The following is a 24304-nucleotide window of genomic DNA, read 5'->3' as shown; positions in this document are numbered from 1 at the left end:
ATATAGTTTTCAAGTCTATCTAGAGTATTTCTTCCCACATTTTCAACATAAATGGCAATAAGGTGGTCATATAGGCACTCATTCATATACTCCATAAGCTATGGCCAATAAATTGGTACAAGACTTTATGGGAATCAGTTTTATCCGAATCTCCATAATGGAGAGAAGACATAACACTGGTTTGATCCAGTTGGAATCATATATTGTATCGTTGGATAGAAAGAGATGCTGGTTCTTCATGTGGATGAACAGATGTTGTAATGAATGTGGAGAGTGTTGCAGAGAAGTAAGACTTGCACACTTCTGGGTGTCGACAAAATAAAAGTCTTGGGGGTGGCCCTCGGATGAGCCCTCACATGCGGGGGGACGTTTGCATGAAAACAAGTGAGGTCAAATTAGCAGACTCAAGTGTTTATCGAGGGTGACAGTTTGTGCACTGTGCACACCGGAACGGGGATCATAAATCTTAAATTCTGTGTAATATCTACAGTGGAATATAATTTATCTCTTTAAAGTGTGTGGTATACAGTGGATTGCTGTGTGGAATGTAAGGAACCAGCATTTAATGAGGCTGTCATTTAGATAAAGAGATTCAAATCTTTCATCCAAGTCAATTCATTAATGGTTTTACGCTGTTGGGTAGAACAAGACGGGAGACGTCCGCGTGATGAGTGTAACGCATGTGGGTGTTCATGCTCCATCCATCCCCGTTCCATATGGCACGGAGCATCGCCTCATCAGAGCCGAAATCCGGGAGGAAGGAGAGCACCCTGTGATGTGTCATCGGAACTCAAATGCACAACATGGAGTCGTATAAATTCATGCCAGCTATCTTTCTCCTAAGGTTATCAAACATTCCTCATGGGTTGAATCTCATTGCGAATAATTTCCTCTTTCATAGATCACCATCCCATAGGACTTAATTCTGCAATTTAAATGTTTTAAAGCTGAAGCGTACAAAAAAAGGAAAATAGTCTATCCTGACTTCCAGTTATTACTTTTAAATGAAACCCTAAAATCCCCATATCCTATGGTAATTTGGTAATGGAAGACAAATGTGATGAAAACTTCTTGGGAGTGGGGGTGTGTCATGTTTTTTCCGTACACTTTGTTCGTGCAGTTTTTTCTTTTTCAAATGCTTAAAAACAGCCAATGACCTTTCCCGTATGCATTGTTGAAAGGTCACCCACCGCCGGCAGCAACAGAGGCAGACATCTCTAAGGGGCTTCGTATACTCCAGGCACATAGAAGACTGCAATACAGCACCTCTCTCATTACCAAACATTTACTCAGTCACATTTAGAAGCGAAGCACGGTGAATCACTCGTGAGTCATACCAGGGATACATCGGGAGGGCTAAGCCCAACATATCATGCACAATAACATGCTTTTGTGGGATTAAAAAGGAAATGTGTTGGGGTAAAACATTTAGTCTATTATTTTTTGCTGCTGTCTAAACATCTCCTGCAGGCAAGCGGTGGAGGTTTGGGATTTGGTGATTCAGAGGATTATGGGGGATTTCGAGGTGGCGCTCAAAAAGGAATTACCGGATACTGCGATTCCCAAATGGCAGAGGAACCCACATCTAGATCAGAGCAGCTCTCTTCTCTCTTAATATTCTGCTTTTGCCTGCGGGGGCAGTGTGTAAGACAAAAAATGGGGTGAAGAAAAAACATTGAGAAACCAAGAGGGGTGCAATGAAGTGTGAAGCCCAGTTGATAGTGTGCAGCGCTATGTATGGCGTTTCCCCATTGCAGGAGATGTCATTATCCCTCGCCGTGTCGCGTGGGGTTTTTCCAAACAATTTCAGCTTCTTGCGGAAAAAACATGCAGTTTGGGACACTTTTCCGCTCGATACGGGCAAATTGAAGCTATTTCGCAAATGGCACCGGTGTCCACAATTCAGAATTCATATTTGTCTTTTTCTTTTTTGTACCTCATGTTGTGCTTGACATATTTGTTAAAGACTATTTTTCTTCCACTTCACTTCCAAAACACAGAATTACGACAATGGGATAAGGAAATAAAAAACAAAGTGATAAGCATCACACAGTGCAGTTGAGTGCAGGGATATGGTGCCATTCAATATCAGTGTTACAGGGTTCCAGTGGCCTGTGGATATAATAGGACCTTTTAGTGCAGAATCTGAGTGGCTTGTGTAAGAGCAGAGTCCCTGCCTAACCCCTCCAATCATCCTCTAAGTCCATATCATCCCTCCACTGGCCAGGGAGGAAGGCTCTGAGGTAGAGGTGGGGCCACTATACATTTACATTTACATTCAGGCACTTAGCAGACGCTTTTTCCCAAAGCGACTTACAATAGTACATTTGTCAGAAGAAGAGTGTTGCTCTCGGTACAATAAGGATGTCATAGAACCAATGCAGAGATCGAGGTGAACTCTGAACTATAGGTTCCAAGGTATATTCCAAAGGACCATCAGTCAATTATCGCCAGAGATGGAGGCTCTCCGGGGAAATGGGGCTGAGACTGAAGATACACATGACAATCAGTCCGGAAACTATCACAAAAAGGTCAATTGAACTGATACTTATACTGATCAATATAAATAGTGAGTCCAGTTTAAATGTCGACTACTTCCATGGGGTTGAACCCTCTTGAAACATAAAGCGGACGCTTCCCATATTTTGCATGATGGGTCAGGTTACTATAGAAACCACGGTTTCAAAATGCCCCAGATGGAGAACACCCGGGCTACACTTGCTCTCTGACGTCCTAAACACTTTGATAAACATTTGCACTTCAAACACTGTAGACTTACTTTGAAAATGACTGCACAATCACTGTACCGTTGAAGTCACTGAAGTCAAACCCACAAGCTGTGAGAGAAGTTTGAAATGCTTCTATGCGCAGCGGTGTTTCTGTAGTTCTGAGGTTTTGTTGAAAACAATACAGAATAGTGGTCATTGAATCAGCTGTGAAACTAGCTATGGCCTCCTCAAAAATGCCTGTGTGGCTGCTGTGATTTCCTGCCAACGAAAGCAATATCGGGGCCTTCGGATTGCCTTTTCTCTTGACACAACACCTGTCGTTTATCGACTTACGACCTATTTATTCTCCACCAAACTCCACCTGAAGGACTTTTATTCGGGGGATTGAGGCAGTGCCACTGTATTGCCCAAGTAAGCGCTTTTTCCCCCACATCAAAGCTCCACAAGAGGAACCCCTCCCCCCTGATTGACTGTATCCGGCACTAGATACACAGATACATTGATAGGTAGATAGATTAGAGAGAGCAAATCCTTGCTATCTGGTGGGAGTGTGGTCATTACTGCTGCCTGCAAACCTAAGGTCAGTCCGGTCTCACGCTGTCTGTGGGGATGGAGCCCGGGCGGAATAATAGTTCATACTGCTGCACTTCATTATGCATGTCTGTCTATGGAGAGGAGAGAGAGAGAGGGAGTGAGAGTGAGAGAGAGAGAGAGAGAGAGAGAGAGAGAGAGAGAGAGAGAGAGAGAGAGAGAGAGAGAGAGAGAGAGAGAATCCTTCAAAACACAGAGAGAGAGAGAGAGAGAGCACCACTGTCTATGTCAATGTCCTTTTCATTGTGGTTGTCCTCCTCCTCTCCTCTCAAATTCAGCTCGCCTTCCACACCGATGCTTCATTAGGCAAAGGGTGTGTGTGTGTGTGTGTCGACTTGTTTTGGTGTGTCTTTGTACGTGTGTTAGTTAGTGTGTGTGTGCATCAACAATCTCTTAAAATCAGGATGCTGCCCGTGTGATATGACTAATAGCCAAGCCAGGTGGTGTTGTTGTTTTTTTCACAATATGTTTATTGTCGTTTTTCTTTTGAACAACATACACAGACACTTGCGCCATCATATTAGGGATACAAATTAAGTAATTACTTTACGAAATGAAATATAAATTATACTAAAATATATATAACAATTAAAAAACGATATATATATAGATAAAAAATAAATCCCCCACTGTATATTCATTTTACATTAATCTTACATTTTCATCTTTAATGAAAGCCATGTTTGGTAGCCTGGTGGTGGATGTTTGTGTCTTACAACCCTGTTTCCCCTTAATCTGTGACCGACCAATAGTCGAATCTTAAAGAATCTGCCTGCAGAGATGCTTTTATGAGCTGCGAATAAAGAATAAGTATTGCCTAGAACATATCCAATGCTGTCTTTGACATGGACTAGACCAGGGGTGCCCAACCAGTCGATCGCGGTCTACCAGTAGATCGCCGACAGATCCCAAGTCGATCGCGAGGGGTGAAGAAAAAAAAAATTTTTTTTTTTTTTTTTTTTTAATGAAATTAAATTTGCGCGGGACATATACGCGCGGTAGCGCATGTGCTGTTAACAGCAGTTGAAAGCCGTCAACAGTAGTTACACACTCCTAAACGTTGGCATGGCTGAGGGGAAACAAGCTAAGACCTACCATTTTCACCCTGAGTGGGAGGAAGATTATTGATTATCGTTGAGAAGGTGCCGTGCGCAGACGGAATGAAACCCCCACTGAAGTCCGTAGGTTCACGATACAACCCCCCCCCCCCCCCCCCCCCCCCCCCCCCTCAAACAATTGTTCTCTACCCCCCCCCCCCCTGGCTTGAAGGTAGGTTTGCTGGTAGATCTCGGGAGGTTGGCTACTTGAAAAGTAGATCTTGGGTCAAAAAAGGTTGGGCACCCCTGGACTAGACTGTAGTGTCTTGTTGTCCCGACTCCCTTCCCATGACCACCAGTATGAGCAGGTCTGGGGCTTCATATTCTTTGTGTTTTATTTGTTTTGGTTGACAGATCATTAGGGTTACATATCTCGGGAAATAGAGTTAGCTGGTTTCTGCAAAGTGGTGTATAGGAGTTGAATGAAAGGCTTAACAGGGCCACGCCTCCTACTCTGTTCACACATCACCGGAACTTTTAAGTAGCCCTTCCATAATATAAATGTTGTATTAGTTGCTCCTGGTGTGAGAGTGTGAGTGATTGTCTGTGGGTGTGTGTGTGTGTGGTGTTGTGTGTGTGTGTGTGTGTGTGTTGTGTGTGTGTGTGTGTGTGTGTGTGTGTGTGTGTGTGTGGTGTGTGTGTGGTGTGTGTGTGTGTGTGTGTGTGTGTGTGAGTTTGTGTGAGTGAGTGTGTGGCGAGAGAGAGATTGTCCTTGTGTGTGTTTGTGTGTGGTGTGTGTGTGTGTGTGTGTGTGTGTGTGTGTGTGTGTGTGTGTGTGTGTGTGTGTGTGTGTGTGTGTGTGTGTGTGTGTGTGTGTGTGTGTGTGTGTGTGTGTGTGTGTGTGTAATTGTGGGTTTATGGATGTGTGTGTATGTGTGTTATTGTGGGTTTGTGGATGTGTGTGTGGGTGTGTGATTTTGTTCCTTCCCACTCCCACTGTTCTCTCCGACACTGGGGAATGACTGAGATTTCTCAAGTTTAAAGTCACGTCTGCATTAAGCATACTTCGCTTCCACTTTGTGACCAGTCGACACTTTGATAGTAAAGAGAGCAGAACAGCCGTCCGTTGTTGTCGGATTTTAGCGTGCGCCGTGGCTTTGCTTCAAATCGCCGTGGCGACTGGGAGGAGGCCGGCGACACAGCAGACGTGCCCGGGGGGACTGTGTGAAATCTCAGATGACACACAGAAGCAGAGCCAAAGACTCAAATCCGCCCCTCTTCAGCAATAAAACCCAGAGAAGCTCCACATACCTACCGGATAATCTGGTAAATTCCCCTGGGTAGACATTCCTTTTGACCGGTGCTCATGGCGTGCCTTTTCTGAAGAATAAGTCGGTAAAGAAAAAAAACCTCTTTGATTTTGTTTTAATGACGTTCTCGACTAAGCAACGCACAAATCAACCCCTGCTTTGAAATGCAAGCTGGCAACAGGCGTGCTTTTCCGTGGGAATCATTAAATTTATCTCCATGCCTGGACATGGTGGCTTGGAAAAACGAAAATCATCCTCCGTGGACTGAAATTCACTCACAGGTTGCACCAGCCAGAGATGTGCTTGTATTTACCTCTGCTCCTCAGGAACTGAAGCCAGCTGCATATATTACAGGAACAAATTGAAAGTGCCTGTTAGCGCAGATCCTACCACTATCAGTTCACTACCACCGCTGCTGGCGCATATCAGAGTCAGCCCCCCAAACCCCCCCCCACCCCCCCACCCCAAACCCCCCCAGACGCTCCTGGGCTAACCGTATTGTTGATAAATCTGTGTAATCGGCGTGGGATGTGGAGTAGAGGGAAAACACTGCAGTAGAAACATTTCAAAGCCTTTGTAAAGCATGCAAAAGGACTGCCGGTACCAGGGGTTGTGGAGGCGGGAGGGGCGACGCGGTTTACCCACAGGAACAGGCTGAATGTATTATTTTTTTCTTGGGTTCCTCTTTGAATGCCACCTCTGTGCTCAGCAGTCTCCAGCTCTGTCTTGGCATCGTTGCCGTCCCTTGGACAGCGCATTCATAACATCCCAAAAAAAATTATTCATTACCCCCTCGCAAACCCAAGATGTTTTCCACGGGGACATTTGATATTTCTAGAGGGGGGTTCTGAAGCTACGGCTACAGCTACCCATACACAACTGCCTCCCCCCTCCCCACATTGATATTGAATATCTCCCTTCAGAGCTCTCCCTTTTCACACCATGGCTTGGTTCCCAAGAATATCCCTTTTCTATTAAGAATATGGTTATAAAATGTGTCTTTTTATCATTTCTTGGCTGAACTGTAATTATTATTACACCGAATCGCACACTGCTAATGAAATAATACCAAAAATCGGATTTGTGTGTTTGTGTTAGCGTGTGTTTGTGGGGCATGTGTGTGCCTGCGCGCTTGTGTTAGTGTCAATATGTATTTGTGTGCGTGCGTGTGTGCATGTGGATGTGTGTGGATGTGTGATACAAAAGGACTCTACGCTACTCTATTTACATTCATAACCAGACACAGACATTGCCACCTCTCTCCCCTGCCTAATGGAGGTTTAATAGTTGAATGCTTCAATATTCATGACATCTCAGACACAACTCCCGGCACTACACAGCTCCTCTAGGTACTACAGCGCCCCAACCATACGCCCATGAAAAATGTATATCATGTTTTGCTCTCTAACCTTGTTCATATCCTCTGTTTCTGTCTCTGTCTCTCCCTCTCTCTCTCTCTCTCTCTCTCGCTCTAGCTCTCTCTCTCTCTCTCTCTCTCTCTCTCTCTCTCTCTTTTCTTCCAACCCTTGGAATCACCATCTGTTTGTCCATATTGCCTTTCCTCTCCCCGTTATCTTGTCCTTGCGGCTCTCTCTCTCTCCCCCCATCTCTCTCTCCCCCCCCCCTCTCCTCCTCTCTCTCTCTCTCTCTCGCTCTCTCCCTCTCTTCTCTCCCTCTCCTCTCTCCGTCTCATCATCTCTCCTCCTCTCCTCTCTCTCTCCTCTCTCTCTTCTCCTCTCTCCTCTCTCTCTCTTCCTCTCCTCTCTCCTCTCTCTTCTCTCTCCTCTCCTCTCTTCTCTCTCTCTCTCTCTTCTCTCTCTCTCCTTCCGCTCTCTCTCTCTCCCTCTCTCTCTTCTCTCTCTCTCTCTCTCTCTCTCCCTCTCTCTCTCTCTCCCCTCTCTCTCTCTATCTCCTCTCTCTCCTCTCTTCTCTCTCTCTCTCTCTCTCTCTCTCTCTCCCCCTCTCTCTCCCTATCCCTCTCCCTATCTATCTCCCTCCCTCCCCATCTCTCTGTGCCGCCCCTCCTCCACCAGACCCAGCCTTCGGGCTCCTGCGTGCCGTGCTCGTGGTGTGTGGCCTTGCCCTGCTGGGCCTGCTCGCTCTCGCCTCCTGGAAGCTGTGCCTGGTGCCGTGGCGAAGCAAGACGCTGCTCTCCAGCCCGGCCGGCCCCCCCGCGCAGCCCCGCCCCCTCCGGTCAGCGTCTCTGTCGCCGTCGCCGACGCCCGGCCCCCAGCAGCAGCATCTGCTGCCGCTACCCCCGCCGTCGTCGCCGGCCGCCGTCGCCATGGCAACGGAGAAGGGGAAGGACCACCCCTTGGGGTCCATGGGTTTCCTGGAGGCGGCGGTGAAGATCAGCCACACGTCGCCGGACATCCCCACCGACGTGCAGCTGTCCATGCGCGAGCACTTCCTGCGGCGCACGCAGCGCATGACGCGGCAGGCCACTGAGCCCGCCTCCTCCACCAGGTACACCCCCCCCACCACCACCACCACCACCACCAGGCCCCCCATAAACATGTAGTCATCAAGATGATTACGCTTTTTTATTATCCAAAGCCACTTACAAGTGAGGTTGGAGGCAACCCAGGCCAGCCTTCTAAATTGGAGCCGCTAGGAACGTATAAAAGTTATAGCGACACAATTGTTGAATAGTTAAAATGAGAGTAGAGAGAGCACAGTATTGCCATAGGAATCTGAAATAATACAAGGCGAGTCATTTTAGTGTTCATATAGACACAGCCATGGGAAATAATTACATGGTGCCGTTATGGCACTAAAGGTCTGGCAATGTCAATCAATCTCTTATGTGTTCACACATCGTATGCCCACACACACACCACACAGGCACACTCACACCAGCAGGCACACACAAACACATGCATACACACACACACACACACACACACACACACACAACAGCGCACATACAGAAAAACGAGATTGAGCTAATCTGTCTTTACACAGAAAATCTACACAGTGTGATTACATTGTGAAGGGAAGCAGGCTCCCTCGCTCTTGCCTTCTCTTTCTCTCTCTCCTTCCCTATGTCTCTCGTTGTCTTACTCTCTCCGCCCATCTATTTCCGTCACAAAAATGCACACACACACACACACATATACACAAACACACACACACACACACACATACACACACACACACACACACACACACAAACACACACACAAACACAACACACAAACACACACACACACACACACACACACACACACACAAACACACACACACACACACACACACACACACACAACACAAACACACACAACATACACACACACACACAGACACACACACACAAACACACACAAAAATAAGACAAAGTGAAATATTACAATTATAATACATTTCACAAACACAGAGAAAGGAGCGATAAAGCTGACAAACACTAACAAGGGCTAAAGCGGAAACAGCGTATTTCCTCAAATCGCCTGTGACGGAGAGTTATCGGTACAATCGCACCAAGGCCATCTGTCCAATGAAAAGCTATTAGTGCACATCAAGTTATCTCATAGCAGCACATATGGTGACCATAACTCAGAGACGCTTTCACCAGGGTTAACATTACAGTCGCCGGGTGCTGGCCCGGTCCCCCGTGGGCCGAGACGGGCCGCAGACTAAATCATGAGACCCGGATTGAGCGTGTCCGATGCTTAAGCAGCAGAACCGCCCGGGGGCTGCTGCAGGTCCCCCTTATCCTACATCTCTCCGGGGACCAAAAAGCGAATAATTTTGACACCATTTTCCTTTCCCAATTTCTCTTTATCGGCCCCTTCCAGGCACAACTCCTTCAAGAGGCACCTGCCCAGGCAGGTGGGCAGCCTGGACCTGGGCAACGACTACATGCCGGACCTGGACGAGAAGTCCACCAGCATCGGCCGCATCAAGCCAGAGCTGTACAAGCAGAAGACCCTGGAGGCGGAGGAGTCCGACAAGTACACGGGCATCAACTGCGGCCGCATCAACTTCTCCCTCAAGTACGACTACGAGAACGAGGCGCTGCTGGTGAACATCCTGCGCGCGCTGGACCTGCCCGCCAAGGACCTGTGCGGCAGCTCCGACCCCTACGTCAAGGTGTACCTGCTGCCCGACCGCAAGAAGTTCCAGACACGCGTCCACCGCAAGACGCTCAACCCCACGTTCAACGAGAGCTTCCAGTTCCCCGTGCCCTACGACGAGCTGGCCGTCAGGAAGCTCCACATGAGCGTCTTTGACTTTGACCGCTTCTCCCGCCACGACATGATCGGAGAGGTGGTGCTGGACAACCTGTTGGAGACGTCTGACCTGTCCCGGGAGACGGCGATGTGGAGGGACATCGAATACTGCACCACTGTAAGGATCATCGTTTCCTGTCACCCTCTCATTGGTCCACACGCCAGGGCTGCACGTGTATGATTGATTACATAGCATGGGGGGGTGGGCTGATTGCCTTTTTGCGTTCGATTTTATGAGATTAGTCAGGTTACAGGCCATGTTTTGTGAGAATGCATGGAAATGTAATACACATAAGTCTGAAATGATTTCACAAGAAAGAAATGGATGCGTCGGCTTTCTTGCGTATTCAAACGGAGCAGATGTGATCCTCCGCAGATCCATCTGATTTAATAGGAATAGATTACATTAGTACAACGTTTACGCGTAATCCTTTGTTTCATAGTCATCATTATTTCCCCCCACAGCACTGATGCATGGCTGTACCTAAATGGAAAGACAACCATCCTAAATGAAAACCTCCAACTAACCGTACACTTAAGCCACCATTATCATTATTCTCTTTGCTGGCGGTGCTGCCCTTGGGCCAAGCTGGTAGAAACCTGTCTCCACACCCATCACCTCTCTCTCATCCCTTCGCACAGCACTTCACTTTAATATCATCACCCCTAGCCCATCTCCACCTCCACCTCCTCACCAGTTGTTGAACTTCAGCAGTATTTTGTGGGCTGATCAATAATCTCAAGGGTTATTGCTCAGGAAGCTGAAAGAATTTTGGCGAGGGGCCTTGGCACACAGATGGCAGAATGATTTCCTGTCAGAACCCCCTAGTGCTCCTCATAGCCAGAACCCCAGGCCTAACAAACATAGAGGAGCCTCCCCAAAGTACGGACGTCATGCGTCCAACAGCAGGTAGGAACGGGGAGTAGGGCTGAACGAAAAATCGAATTCAAACCGACATCGCGATGCAATAGAACGAGATTGAATAATTTTACTGTTACTCTCATAAGTAAGATTTGTATTTATATTTCTTTTTTATACAGTAATTAAATATAGACGTTATAATATCAATTCATGCATCAATTCATCTCAACACATAGGCCTGGTCTAAAGGGTTAGGAGCAGTTTATATGTTGACTGCTTCCAATGTTGTGTTGGTCATACTATAGAATGATTTATTGCTTGTTAAGTGAGTAAAACAAAACATTAGTAGCTTTAAAAAGAAAAATCGCAAACTAAATCGCAAGCGCAATATTGGTCGAAATAATTGCAATCGCAATATTTCCACCAACCGCTCAGCCTTAACGGGGAGCTGCGTCATATGAGGCATTGGGCTGAACTCAAAAGACTTACTGACCTGCACGTGCACTAATGAGCGGTAGGTGGCTCGGACCAAGCTAATAGAGAACAGGAGGGGGAGCTGAGAACGTCCTCGGTCCGTAGATCAAGAAAGGGTGTTTCGTCGATAAGATAACAAAAACCATGGACACCAGCGTGGAGGTGACGTGTTTTGAATGTGATCCTATGACAGTGTTTCAGGGTCTTTCCGTCAACGGAAATCCCCTTTAGTTGCTAATCAGTGGTGTGTTTGAGAAAGGGATTATCCATTCAATGCTCCCCTGATCATTTATAATGCCTGATCATACTTACAGATGAATTGCTCCATTACACATGGAAGCTGCTGAGAAACAAAGGAAACGGTTTTGTTTTTCTGTAACATGTGAAACACAGGTTGTTTTTTGACAATCAAAGAACTGAAATGTTTTGGGTCATTGCTATTCAGCTCAGCTGAGGAAGTCTTCCGTTTTTTTCATGAATATATTCCGGGAGGGTGTTTTGGTGGATTTCTGCGCCCTCAGATTTTCATTAAATCCATCTGGGTTTCACATCCATCCAAACGCTAAATCCGCACTCTCTGCACGGCTGAGGCTAAACCCTATGCTTGGTGTGTCATATAGGATGTTAAGACTTCCAGGAGGCCCCTGGCAGTGTTAGGATGTGAACCAATAGGAGGGCTTCCCACCAAGCTCATTGCAAGTGATTAGAGGCCTGGCGACCTCAATACTGTTTATGGGATGAGGCTGAGGGCTCTCTGGGGACTGATAACAGCGGTCTCATTCTGCTGGAAATTATTGGCCCTGCGTGATGCCTTGTAGTGGACAGATCATGCGTGTACCCAGGGAAAATGTCTGCTTTTAATGGCTGTCTAATAAACCCCACAGCTGATTTGTGCTTGACAGGTGGACTGGAAGATTATTTTCTTTCAATCAACCACAATTATAAGATAATGTGGCTAATCTTGAAGGCAGTGTTGGGTACCACTCATCGCTCAACTGCAACTGTAATGTAATTATTTTACCTGTTATGTTGTTGTTTATTAAAATATTTTTTTAATTTGTTTCCCATCCCGGAGAGGCCCCTGCTAAATAGTTGTTATTCTCCTAATTGATCTAATCAAAGATGTTATTAGCCATAGGATAGGACCCTTGGAATTTATGCGAGAGTGTTGTTTATGTAAACACTTTCAAAGTTAGCGATGCTACTTTTCTGTTCCGAACGTAAATAGTTGTAGCAAGTGGTATTCACATCTTCGGAAACTGAAGACGGGAAACATATCTGGGCTGCATTCCCTTTTACTATGCATAGTGGATTAAGGGCACATGGAATTATAAACGAGCACATCTGAATTAATGCCTACTGTTTCTCTTTGAAGGCCTTTGTGTTAACACAGCATGAAATCATTCATACCATGACGAGCAGAAACTATAATGTCTAGAAATACCACAGGAACGCTTTAAAATACAAGTCTGGCCTTTATCAACTATTTACAAGTTACCAACATTCCCAAAGTGACATGGATAATTCATGTCCTGACCGTGATTCGTGGGCCGAAAATGGTTGAAATGGAAGAGGACGTTTCACTTCCAGCTCAGTCGGTCCCTCAAACGCACACACAACCAGAATGGCTTTGAAGCACATTGCTCTTCAGTCTCCTAGGAGCTCCCTGTTCTGACTGTTAATGATCTGATAACTGCACTGTGCCTAAAGGAAATCCAATCCTGATATTAAACTGACTACTTTGATTTATGTATGTGTGTCTGTAGTGTGTGTGTCTGTATGTGTGTGTGTCTGTGTGTCTGTATGTGTGTGTGTCTGTATGCCTGTGTGTGTGTGTCTGCATGTCTGCTTGTGTGTCTCTATGTCTGCGTGTGTGTGTCTGTATGTCTATGTCTCTGTATATTGGCGTGTGTGTGTGTCTGTATGTCTGTGTGTCTGTATCTGTGTGTGTGTGTGTGTGTGTGTGTGTGTGTGTGTGTGTGTGTGTGTGGTGTGTGTGTGTGTGTGTGTGTGTGTGTGTGTGTGTGTGTGTGTGTGTGTGTTTGCCACTCCCACCAACAGGAGAATGTGGACCTAGGTGAGATCATGTTCTCCCTGTGCTACCTGCCCACTGCGGGGCGTCTCACCCTCACAGTCATCAAGTGCAGGAACCTCAAGGCCATGGACATCACCGGCTACTCAGGTAAGGCCGGGGGATAGCCTATCTGGAGACTCGGTGTGTGTGTGTGTGTGTGTGTGTGTGTGTGTGTGTGTGTGTGTGTGTGTGGGTGTGTGTGTGTGTGTGTTGTGTGTGTGTGTGTGTGTGTGTGTGTGTGTGTGTGTGTGGGAGTGTGTGTGTCTATAGGTTTGTGGTGATTCTCATTGATTGTGAAAAAAGTCTGCACAGGGGAATACTGTAGCCGCATGAATATTCAATTTCCAAGATGTCAAGTAAAACAGGCAAACAATGGAGGAGCCCCACACACACATAGACAACCCCCCCCCCCCCCGCCCGCCACTGCTGAGCCATGTTTATTTTCCAGACTTATTATTATTCAACGCTTGTAATATTAAGACATCAGCAAATAGCTGCAGGCCTGATGTTTATTCTAATAGAGTCTCGTTTCACATTGCATTCCACATCTTTTGTCGCAATAAAACCTGCCGTTAAAGGCTGCTGTTTATGTGTTTGCTCGCCGCTAGGAACGCCGTTATTAGTGGATGCTTTTAGCCCAATGTTTTTAGAGAGGAACACGTTCTTGACACCCCTCTCTCCAGTCACCCAAATTTCTTGTCCAATTTTCAATGCATCGCCACGATTCCCACGCGCCTGTCAAAAAGCACCGCCATATTAAATTGTGCCGCTAAGCACATTACGCTGCAAAGCAAGCACTCTTCTATTTGTTGAGTACATAGATTGTGGGCAGCATACATCTGAGCCATGACATAATGGATAACAGAGGAACACTGCAACAGGAGGGGGAGGTGAGGACACAAACCAAGATTGCCCAGAAACCTTCCCTCCATTAGACCATTTAAGTCCACTGTCTCTCCCCTGCCCTATCTTTGTATTTACTGGGAAGTGTTGACTCATCATCTGTTGTCTGTGCAAGGGATGGATGATGGCAGGCCATAAAGTGTTGTTTTGTGGCCTAAGTACCTCGGATGTTGAATTAAAAGCAGGTTGCGCGACCATTGCTGCATCATAATTCTTAGTAACACTGTTGGTAATAGCCTTGTGTTTGAAGACTTCCAGATGCTCAAAGTCCAATTATCCTCCTTTGGTGATTCATTTCAGGGAACAATATACTATCTATCAAGGTTTTCGAAGTAAATGATCCTCGTAAAAACGACCCTAAGGACTATACAAATTCAATGGGCTGGACCTGGCCCTGTTTCCCTCTGCCGCCCCAGATCCTTACGTCAAGGTGTCGCTGATCTGCGACGGCAAGCGCCTGAAGAAGAAGAAGACGACCATCAAGAAGAACACTCTGAACCCCACCTACAACGAGGCCATCATCTTCGACATCCCCCCCGACAGCATGGACCACGTCTGCCTGCACATCTCCGTCATGGATTACGACTTGTGAGTACGACGCGAAAAAAACCAACAAGCAACGGCTACACTCCACCGGGGTCCCTGGGCCTTGAAGAGCTTTATTTTAGAGGCTGGCGGCTCAGGAACCACGAGGAGCCGTGAGTAAAGAAAGCGGTTCAATATGATTTCAAAAGAGGGGTTTCTTGAGATGAAACATCTGAGGACGGTCACGTGAGGGTCGGCTAAACACCGGGGCTGCCTTCACAGCACACTCCTTCGCCTCCTTCTGAGGAGGAGAAGCAGAAAACAGGATTTGACGAGACCGTTAGCTGACAGAATGAGAACGTCAGGAAGGTCAAAAAAGAGTAATCTGCTGCTTTTTTCATTCTTCTTTCTACTGGTGGGAGAGAGAGTGGAAGGTGAGCTTCAAAAGATGAGTCTATACTGACTGGTTTGCCTGTTAACCGTTACGTCTAATGGCGACGGGGACTGAACCGATTTTTTATTTTGCTTGGATGACCGGTGTACTGGTTTATGTAACGCGCAACTGCAACAAACACACACCTTTGGTTTGTGGACTAATCTAGCGAGAAAAGACAGTGTTGGTTTCATTTACACTTCAGATAATTGTAATAGAGTGTGCTCTCAAAGAGTGTGTCCAGCGTGTGATTTTGTCCTCAGCCTTGCTTTGATGGCCTTTTTACCATTGAAATTAGGCGGTGCCATTGTGCCGGGTGATGCTCGGCCGCAGCATCATCTGGCAGGCTTGTTGGGCGACACTTGAGCATCAGACCTCCTTTGAAAACAGCAGAAAAAAAGGCATGCTACAATTATAAACAATCAATGGATGTGGGTGTGTGTTTGTTAATTTGTCCGTGTGTGTGTGCATGTGTTTGTGAGTGTGTTTGTCTGGGTGTGTGTGTGTTTGTGTGTGTGTGTGTGTGTGTGTGTGTGTGTGGGTGTGTGTGTGTGTGTGTGTGTGTGTGTGTGTGTGTGTGTGTGTGTGTGTGTGTGTGTGTGTGTGTGTGTGTGTGTGTGTGTGTGTGTGTGTGTGTGTCTGTGTGTATGTTTGTCCCCACAGGGTAGGTCATAATGAGATCATCGGTGTGATGCGTGCTGGATGCAGCGCTGAGGGACTTGGCCGGGACCACTGGAACGAGATGCTGGCGTATCCGCGCAAGCCCATTGCTCACTGGCACCACCTGCTGGAGTCCAAGAAGTCGGAGAAAGAGGTGCGTTGTACCGTGACGCTTGAGGAAAAAAGGGCTTGAAGGAAAAAAGATAGACAGAGTTGCATGTTCTGTACCATATAAAGTCACTTTTAACATTAACGTCAAAAATAATTAACAACGATTTTTGTGTCTGTGTGTGTTTGGCTGCATGTGAATCTGTGTGTGTGTGGTGTGCTTCCATGCATACGTGTGCGTGTGCTCGTGTGGTGTGCGACGTGCGTGTTTGTGTGTCTCTCAGTGGAAGGCGAGGACGGCGAGCTTCGACAGCCAGGGCTCCTGCCCTTCACCCAGACCCCCCGCCAGTCCCTGAACCCCCACCACCACCTGGGACCCAGACCCAGAGCCAGATCACGACGGCTCCCTCCTGCTGATCCCACTTCCCCCTCTACCTGTAGAGAAAAGACCAACACCACCCCCCTCGCACCGACACCCTACCCAACCCTCCCCCTACTCGCCCGCGGTCCCCCTGGTCTTCCCACTGACTGATGTTCTAGGCGGGGGGATCTGGCGTCTTGTCGCTGGGTTCGTAGCTGGAACATGGACACGCCGCTTTCAGGGGGGCAGACGACACCGGAGAAAGCCGAGCTGATGTAACTCTTTGTGGTGTTGATGTGGTGTTTGAACAGCCTCCCTCTTCGTCTGTCCTCTCCGGAGGGGAGTTTTCTGACTTCCAGTCGTCCAGACGTTGTCCGTAGATCGTGTGCGTTACCACCTCCATGCGGAGGGAAGAATGGGAATAGCATCCCAGTGTGCTCCCTTGTCCACGCTGCACGTTGAACATTAATCTGGGAGCAGTGAAGACGTTGTTTCGATGGAGGATACCCTTGAGCCTACCGTCCCCCGTCTCCCACCTTAGGGGAGCCAAGGGGGGGAATGGGTGTTGGCCAGCCTAGGAGAGAGAGGTACTTTCAAGGAAGCCTTGAGAACATTTTCTTTAAAAAACAGTTTTCTCGCTTGTGGATATTTCTCAGTACTCTAATAGCACACTTCAATTCTCCTCTTATTAATATGGCCCAGGCAAATTATAACTCAACTGAAACTAAAAAGTACACAAACAAAGGGTTTTCAAACAAACCAAGGGAGAAAATATAGACAAAAAACAACTGTTAAACATAATTTCTTTCCAGTTTCTTTAGTAAAGTAAGCAACTCTGCCAGGCTTTGCTCACATAACAGCTTAACATATAATAACAATAATTATTATTAAGTTATTAAGAAAGAACTAAGGGGTATTTTATGCACCTTAAATTAACCGGTGTTTAACTACAACAATTGGAAATGACTTTACTTTTCTTGCATACCCTTCCCTCATTCAAAAAGTAGCATAATTTACCTGTAGCATAGCGTAGACGTAGCTAAACCTACCATAGCACATGCAAAACAAGACCAATAAACGAATGGCAGAGCACCAACACACAAACGTGCTTCACTTACGTTTAGATATGCGACCCAAATATGCTGCAAAAAAAGTCACATACAAAATCATTAAAAAACACAGCCACCGTTTCATCATTGTCAAAATGATTATGTATGCGTACAGCATATTTCCAAGGGAGTCATTCCCGACCCCCCAGGGCTTCGCTCCACAGAGAAGAACGCTACACACCCTTACCTCCTCCTGGTGTTATCATGTTTGTTATGAAGGTCCTCACAGAAGACAACATGGTGTTGTTGTGGGGGGACTGGGGAGTCAAACACACTGCACTTCTTTGTCAATTGCTTATCGTTTCTATGTACAGATTAACGGTGTGTATAGTTATATGATGTGTGTGTATGTGTGTGTGTGTGTGTGTGTGTGTGTGTGTGTGTTCTATGTATGTGTGTGTGTGTGTGTGTGTGTGTGTGTGTGTGTGTGTGTGTGTGTGTGTGTGTGTGTGTGGGGTGTTTGTGTGTTTGTTTATGACTGTACATTTTATGCTTGTGACAGAAATTCACAAATAGAAAAGAGAAGAAAACATTAACTATTTTTAGTGTTTGTAGCCATGCTGATAACCTGAGAACCCACAAGTCTTTATCTTGTTTTGAACTGAATAATGTATCCGGGTGTGAAGATTAAACATATATATAATTGCCATTGAGAGGTCACAAGCTACCATATGGTCTAATATTTGCTGTAAGTTTTAATATCTAGGATAAACATTGCTCAATTTACCGACATGTTATGTTATTTTAGCACAACATCTTTAGACTAGTAAGACTTTGTTTATCAAGTTCAGTTACACTTGTATTTGTGGTTAAATACAAATACATATCTATCTATCTATCTATTTGTTATATTTGTTGTTAACATCTGGACTTTTTTGTTGTTGTTGTTGTTGTTGTAGTAGGATTGCACACATTTCAATGAACTCAGGCTTGGATATTTTTGCCTAGAAGAGTTTAAAAAGGCACTTGTTAGAAACCAATTGCCAAAAAACAGGGAGCAACTAATTCAATATGTATGTATGTATGCATGGGGCATTCAGACTCCCTGCGGAAACATATTTAGTGTTGAGTTATCGAACGGCAATGAAAGGGTTAAAGATTTTCTCAACAGAAAAATCAGGAATAGTAATTCAGCATCTCATAGTAACCGAAGCATAGCGAGCCGTGTCGTAAATCTCATCCACTTGTTTAGGTAGACCAACGTGGGAGCCAACAATGGTCTGATTCAGTAAGCAGACCTACAGAAGACGGGAGGTAGTTTTACCTCTTTCTTTAGTGAGTGCAGTGGTACTCACGAGTACAGAGAACACTGCTTCTGGAGGAACATGTGGCCTAATTGGTGCTTGTTATGCCTAGAAGGTCCGTCAACATATTATTGTTTTTGCTTGGCACAATTCCTCAATCCCCCACTCCACACCCCTTTCTGAAAATGTGACTGTTTGAAATGTTTGTCTCACACTCTTCATTGTGGACTATTGGTGGACTTTCTCAGAAATAATGGCATTGGTAATATATTTTCTACACAGAATATTTTAGTGTAATATTGGAAGCAAGTGGTTAAAAAAAAGAAGTTGTTTCTTTTCTAAGATGTAATTTATGATGGTCATATGTTTCTCTGAACATGTGCTGTGTTTCCATAGTAGAATATATACCTGTTAATTCAATTCGCCTTAGTTTATGGACTGTTTTAAGACCTACAAGCTTTGGCTAAGATCTGTAGTGTTCCTTAAGGTCTTGTAATCCTTCCAACCATTATGGAAAGTAATGACTTTCCAATTTTATATTGAACAATTTGTACTTGTACTACACATGTTTGAGTAAATGTCCTTTTGATTGAAACAGAAAGATTTGACCCTATAGTTCAGAAAAACAAATATATTTTCAGTTTTCCTTAGACATCCCAGATCGTTATGATGACTCATGATAATATGTGATTACATCAAATTAAATAAATCTTGAATATATTCATGTATTAGTCTTAACAATCTGATGTTTGAAAAAAATAAATCATCTCCATAGGACTGTATCTCTTTATCTTTTACGAAGATGCTAATAAAGTGTCTAAACCTAAATACAAACTCCCTCACTTGTGTGATGATATGCTGAGAGAATAATCAATGGCTAATGATCAACAAGGCGAGACGGAGCGGAAGACAAAGCAATCAGTGCTAGCAAATGGCGTTAAGAATCGACGTGGCTGTTGGTGTCAGTGTCCGTTGCCGTTTCCATGGTAACGGGGACGTGGATTAAGACACACATTGCAGTCAATTTCCAGTTGACCAGTGTATAGCAGCACTAATACTAGTAAACAATGTATTTATTTATTAAGGAACCTGTGTCACAATCCTATCACGCTACAGAAAAGGCGCATCAGTGTGAATTTGCAGCTAGAACGATCGATCTGAAATGGGACTCATCCGCTACAAATCATAATCATGAGCTATTTTCCAATTTAGATTGCGTGATTTACAAAAACAACAAGCGTGGCACCAGTCCGACGCACTAGCCCCGCCCTGCTCCACCCAGGAGCTTCCTCTTGAGGTTGAGCCGGTACAGGATCTGGTACCCGTCGTCCCAGGCGTACAGCTGCCTCTCGTCAGCGTTGTACTTCAGGCTGGCGTGCGCCCCGAACCTCCGGGGGAAGTAGAGCAGCGGCGCCTCCTCGCCGACCACCACGCCGTTCACGTCGAACACGCACTGCACGCGGGACCGGCTGGCGGGCCGCGTGTTGTACACCACGTACACCGTCCCGCACGCCACGAAGGCGGCCTCGGCGTTCGCCCGGGGGCAGCCCGTGTCCCACATCTGCTCCGTGTCCAGCGTGTCCGGGTCCATCTTGGCCAGGTGCACGTTTGGCTCGTCCTCGCCGGCGGCGAACAGCAGCCAGACGGCGTGCTCGTCCGCCGCCAGATCAGCCGCCGTCTCCGGGTTGAGGGCGTAGACGGGGGCGGAGTCCGCCACGGGGAACAGGGCGGTGGCGGCGGCCACGCCCTTCAGCAGGTCGTACTTGACCAGCTGGAGCTCCCGGCGGTCCGAGCCCTGCCGGTGGACGTGGTAGAGGTAGTCGTCGTAGACGGCGGCGCCGGCCCCGCTCCACGCCGACGGCAGTCTGACGTCGACGCCGCCGCCGCTGCTACTGTTACGTTCGACCCCGGGGGATCTGGAGAGGTCCGCCAGGGAGTCGAAGCGGTGCACGGTGTCCCCCGCCGTGCCGTTGAACACGTAGACCTTGGAGGTCCGGGGGTCCCTCAGCCACACGCCCTTGGCCCCGCCCACCCGCTTCAGGATCTTGACCGAGCGGATGCTGGAGATGATGTCAACGCAGTCTGTGGGGAGGAGCCGATAAAAGCATGAAATGTGATGTTATTCTGCTGATAATGGAAGGGGGGGGGATTTGATTACCGAAGACGCGTTCCTGTCAACAAGGCGCCGGGAGAGAACATTGATTCGCCCCGCGCACGCAGCATGTTAACGCTTCGATGAGATAAGCATATCCTCCGCTCTAGAATTACACTGCCCAGATAGATAATCTGAATCTGAAATGAAGTACACGTGTATTTCCCTGACACTTTCCCTGAAATCTTCCTTGCAAAGTCTTCGGCGTGGTGCAGTGGGGCCTCGGCCCACTCCTCTCCCAGCACTGCTGCAGGTTAGCATGCAGAACACATCACCGTCTGCCGCTGTGTAGTTACATCAGCAGCTCTACGCACGGCGGACTCATAGGAGTCAGGAGGGCGAAACCAAAGGGAGAACAAAGGAAGGACTTTATACGTGTGAGCCCTGAATAGCAGCTCACACCCCGACTCATCCACACTGAGAGTGGAGCTTCTTGATGCAATGCGGTCAGGTTGACTCGCGGTCAGCTCAGAGAACTAACAATGCCTTACTGTAAGTGTAGCACCCCCCCCACACCCCACCCTCAACACCATGAAATGTTGGGTAACTCAGTAGCTAAGGCAGTGTTTCCTGTCCTGCAGGAGCAACACATTAAAAAAATACCTCACACACGCACGCGTACACGCACACACACATGTGCGTACACACACGGACGCGCGCACACACACACACACACACACACACACACACACACACACACACACACACACTCACAACAGAGTGAAGCCCGTCAGGACTCAGCAGGAGTCATCCTGTCGGCCTAGATGGTCTAATTGAATGTTACTGACTATTGTAGCTTTTATTCTATGTCTTGGAGTGGGAAAAAACATGAGGAGAGTAAGTGGAAATGATTCATGAGACAATGTTATGAAAGTGATTAATGGGGACTCCATTAACCCTCCATCAATACAGAGGAATACCTCTGTATTGGCATCGATTGATTGATTTTTGGAACATTTACGACAAAATAAGGTATTCAAAAACAACCAGTAGGTGCAAAGCCTTATCATTTATGACTAAACAGATGGTATCTGACCAGAAGAAAATTGGAAAATAAATCAGTCAAAGGTTTCTTTGACTGGAAAGCTGCAAAAAACACTTTCTCATTTTCAGGAACATTGTTTGTTCTTCGAGAACCATCAATGTAAACGGGGGTGGCAGTTTGCTCAATGTGGGCCCAGAAGCTAAAAAAAGATATGGGCATCTTATCGCCCCTTGACTCAGTCAGCCAACACTCCGAATAAGCCGATCAAAGGCAGCCACTCTGGGGGGCCAAAAGCCCAGTTCCTGTATCGCTCGATCCCTCCGTTTCTCACCAGAGACTTCGGAGCGCACCTCCTCCCACTCCCCTTCCTCCTCCTCCACCTGCTCCCGGGTCCTCTTGCTCGTTCCCGCGCGCCAAACCCCCTGTTCGTGCACCTTATCTGCCGGGTCCACGCAGGCCCGCGGGGATGTCGCCCTTTCTAGGTAGTCCAGCTCCCGCTCGGCGCGCTCTACGCGGTCGCCGGCGGCGCCCAGGTCCTGCCATAGGTAGCGGTGCTCCTTCCCAACAGCGTCCACCATCTCGGCCGTCAGTTTCTTGAAGTTCAGCATCTCCGTGTGGTAGCGGTGGGACTGCTCGTGCCACAGCACCATGCGGTCCTGCCGGGGCAGGTAAAGTTGGTGGGAAACGTGACAGCGAAATGTGTGTTTATTGTTGATACGTTTATAAAATGAAAATTGGGCATCTCTTATGCCCAATTTTCTTATGCCCAAGTGTTAAACATTTTAACACTTTGATCCAAAGCGACCTTTCAAGCGAAACTTTTTGTGCATTTTAGTAATGTGATAGTGTCATCCACCGTGACATCAATTTAACGAGCAGGGTAGGGGAATGCATGCACAGGTAGGCTGTGGATATTGGGGATCGAACCCGGTGCCTTTTGTCTAGGAGTCACACACCCTCAGCCACTAGAGACTTCCGGCCGTCTGCTGTGTTTACCCACTAGCCTTATTAAACTACGTCATCAAACATCATTACCTATCTCAGAGGAGAGGAGTGTGTGTGTGTGTGTGTGTGTGTGTGTGTGTGTGTGTGTGTGTGTGTGTGTGTGTGTGTGTGCGCGCGTATCGACGTGTTAAAGAATTGAGCGAGATTGACAAGCAGCTGATTCGGTAATAGATTATTCCTCTCACGCTCTGTCTCATTTTCGTTTTCATTCTGTCGTCCGCTGCGAGACATGGTGGTGGTCGGATGGGATTGAAAGCTCGATACAACTCGATATTGAATTGTCATCTTCCTACCAAGTCAGTCAGTCAGTCAGTCAGTCGAAAGAGAGCGAGTGAGGTACGGCATATTGGATACAGCCTGGCAAGCCGCCAGGGGGTTAAGATTTATTCATCTGTAAATAGATTTATTCATTACATCTCAAAAAACAACAACACAAAGCCTTTCAAGTAGGCCTGCTCCATCCGGCACCATGGAGCCTAGAGCAAGCCCATGAGACAAATATTAATGTTGAGGATATATCCAGGAGAAGGCATTGTTAACTCACTGCTGTGAGACATGGAAGAATCCCTATATACGTTTATCATTCTTTTTCATAACAGCTTTAGACCTTGCTTTGCCAATAGATATTATATATGTTGTTGCACACACACACACAATACACGCACTCTATTATATGTTCTGTTTTATTCGCCAAGTCGGATGTCACAACAAGGGGTAAACAAACAAAGGAGAATTAATAATTTTCTGCTCTATTTATCCACGGAGTGGGAGTGGATTTACACATTGTGTCAACATTTGCAGCATCAATATCCTAATGATTTATCTGTCATGATGTGGCGAAGCAGTTGTCAGGCTGAACAACAAAAAAACATCTCCATTTGTAGATGCTTAAAGAGTGCCCTCGTCGGGGCTGGAGATGTGGTCCAGAGCCCCATTGTAGCATGGGGCGACCCAGGATCACAGGGACAGCAGTCTGAGTGCACCACTGTGATTTCCCCCACAGGGCTCCAGTATATTTGAAGAGCCATTCAGAGATTGCATTAATTGGATTGCAGTATAGTGGGGACATTAAAATCACATATGGACGGAAAAAGAAGCCTGGCGGGCTGGGAGGTCTTGTCTGGGAGCCGAATCTTCCTGAAATATATTCGTGCGCCAGGTTTTTACTCTTTTGCCCTTCTAACTCCGGGGTAATGATCCCCAAGAGGATGTGTGCTCAAGTGGTTTCTAATCTATATTGAAACAGCCTATACATCCTCCCACATGGAAACGAGGTTGGATCAATTATTTTTCTACCAGAAAGCACAAATGGTTGTCTTACCTCTATGGCCAGCAGCCTGTTCTCCAGATAGTCTATCAGCCCTTGGTAGTACTGGGCTCCGGTGGAAGCCCATGCCATAGACACAAGCAGTACAATGACCGGCTTCATCGCCGCCGTATGAAGTGGACGTATCCCCTTTGTGACTCTGTCCACTATTTTCCAACGGTTCCCTTCCTGTACTTGAATCCTTGT

The 24304-nt window shown here is 46.7% G+C and overlaps 2 protein-coding genes across 2 annotated transcripts in view; one reads left to right on the top strand and one right to left on the bottom strand.

The window, feature by feature from the left end:
- The window catches only part of syt6a (synaptotagmin VIa), a 52981-nt gene extending 36690 nt beyond the window's left edge, over positions 1-16291 (top strand). Inside the window, exons 2-7 of the mRNA XM_056601316.1 lie at positions 7701-8133; positions 9462-10014; positions 13294-13414; positions 14626-14797; positions 15831-15981; positions 16220-16291. Coding sequence (XP_056457291.1) covers positions 7701-8133; positions 9462-10014; positions 13294-13414; positions 14626-14797; positions 15831-15981; positions 16220-16291 — 1502 coding nt within the window. The remainder of the gene's footprint in view (positions 1-7700; positions 8134-9461; positions 10015-13293; positions 13415-14625; positions 14798-15830; positions 15982-16219) is intronic.
- Positions 16292-18532: 2241 nt separating this feature from the next.
- The window catches only part of olfml3a (olfactomedin-like 3a), a 5891-nt gene continuing 119 nt past the window's right edge, over positions 18533-24304 (bottom strand). The window contains exons 1-3 of the mRNA XM_056601303.1: positions 24113-24304; positions 22118-22442; positions 18533-20731 (exon numbers count right to left, since the gene is read on the bottom strand). The exon at positions 24113-24304 is cut by the window's right edge and continues 119 nt beyond it. Coding sequence (XP_056457278.1) covers positions 19908-20731; positions 22118-22442; positions 24113-24220 — 1257 coding nt within the window. The 5' untranslated portion in view covers positions 24221-24304 and the 3' untranslated portion in view covers positions 18533-19907. The remainder of the gene's footprint in view (positions 20732-22117; positions 22443-24112) is intronic.

The sequence above is a fragment of the Gadus chalcogrammus genome, chromosome 1, assembly GCF_026213295.1.
Source record: "Gadus chalcogrammus isolate NIFS_2021 chromosome 1, NIFS_Gcha_1.0, whole genome shotgun sequence".
NCBI classification, from domain to species: domain Eukaryota; kingdom Metazoa; phylum Chordata; class Actinopteri; order Gadiformes; family Gadidae; genus Gadus; species Gadus chalcogrammus.
The sequence above is the reverse complement of the archived record's forward strand: the minus strand, read 5'-3'. Positions and strand labels throughout refer to the sequence as shown.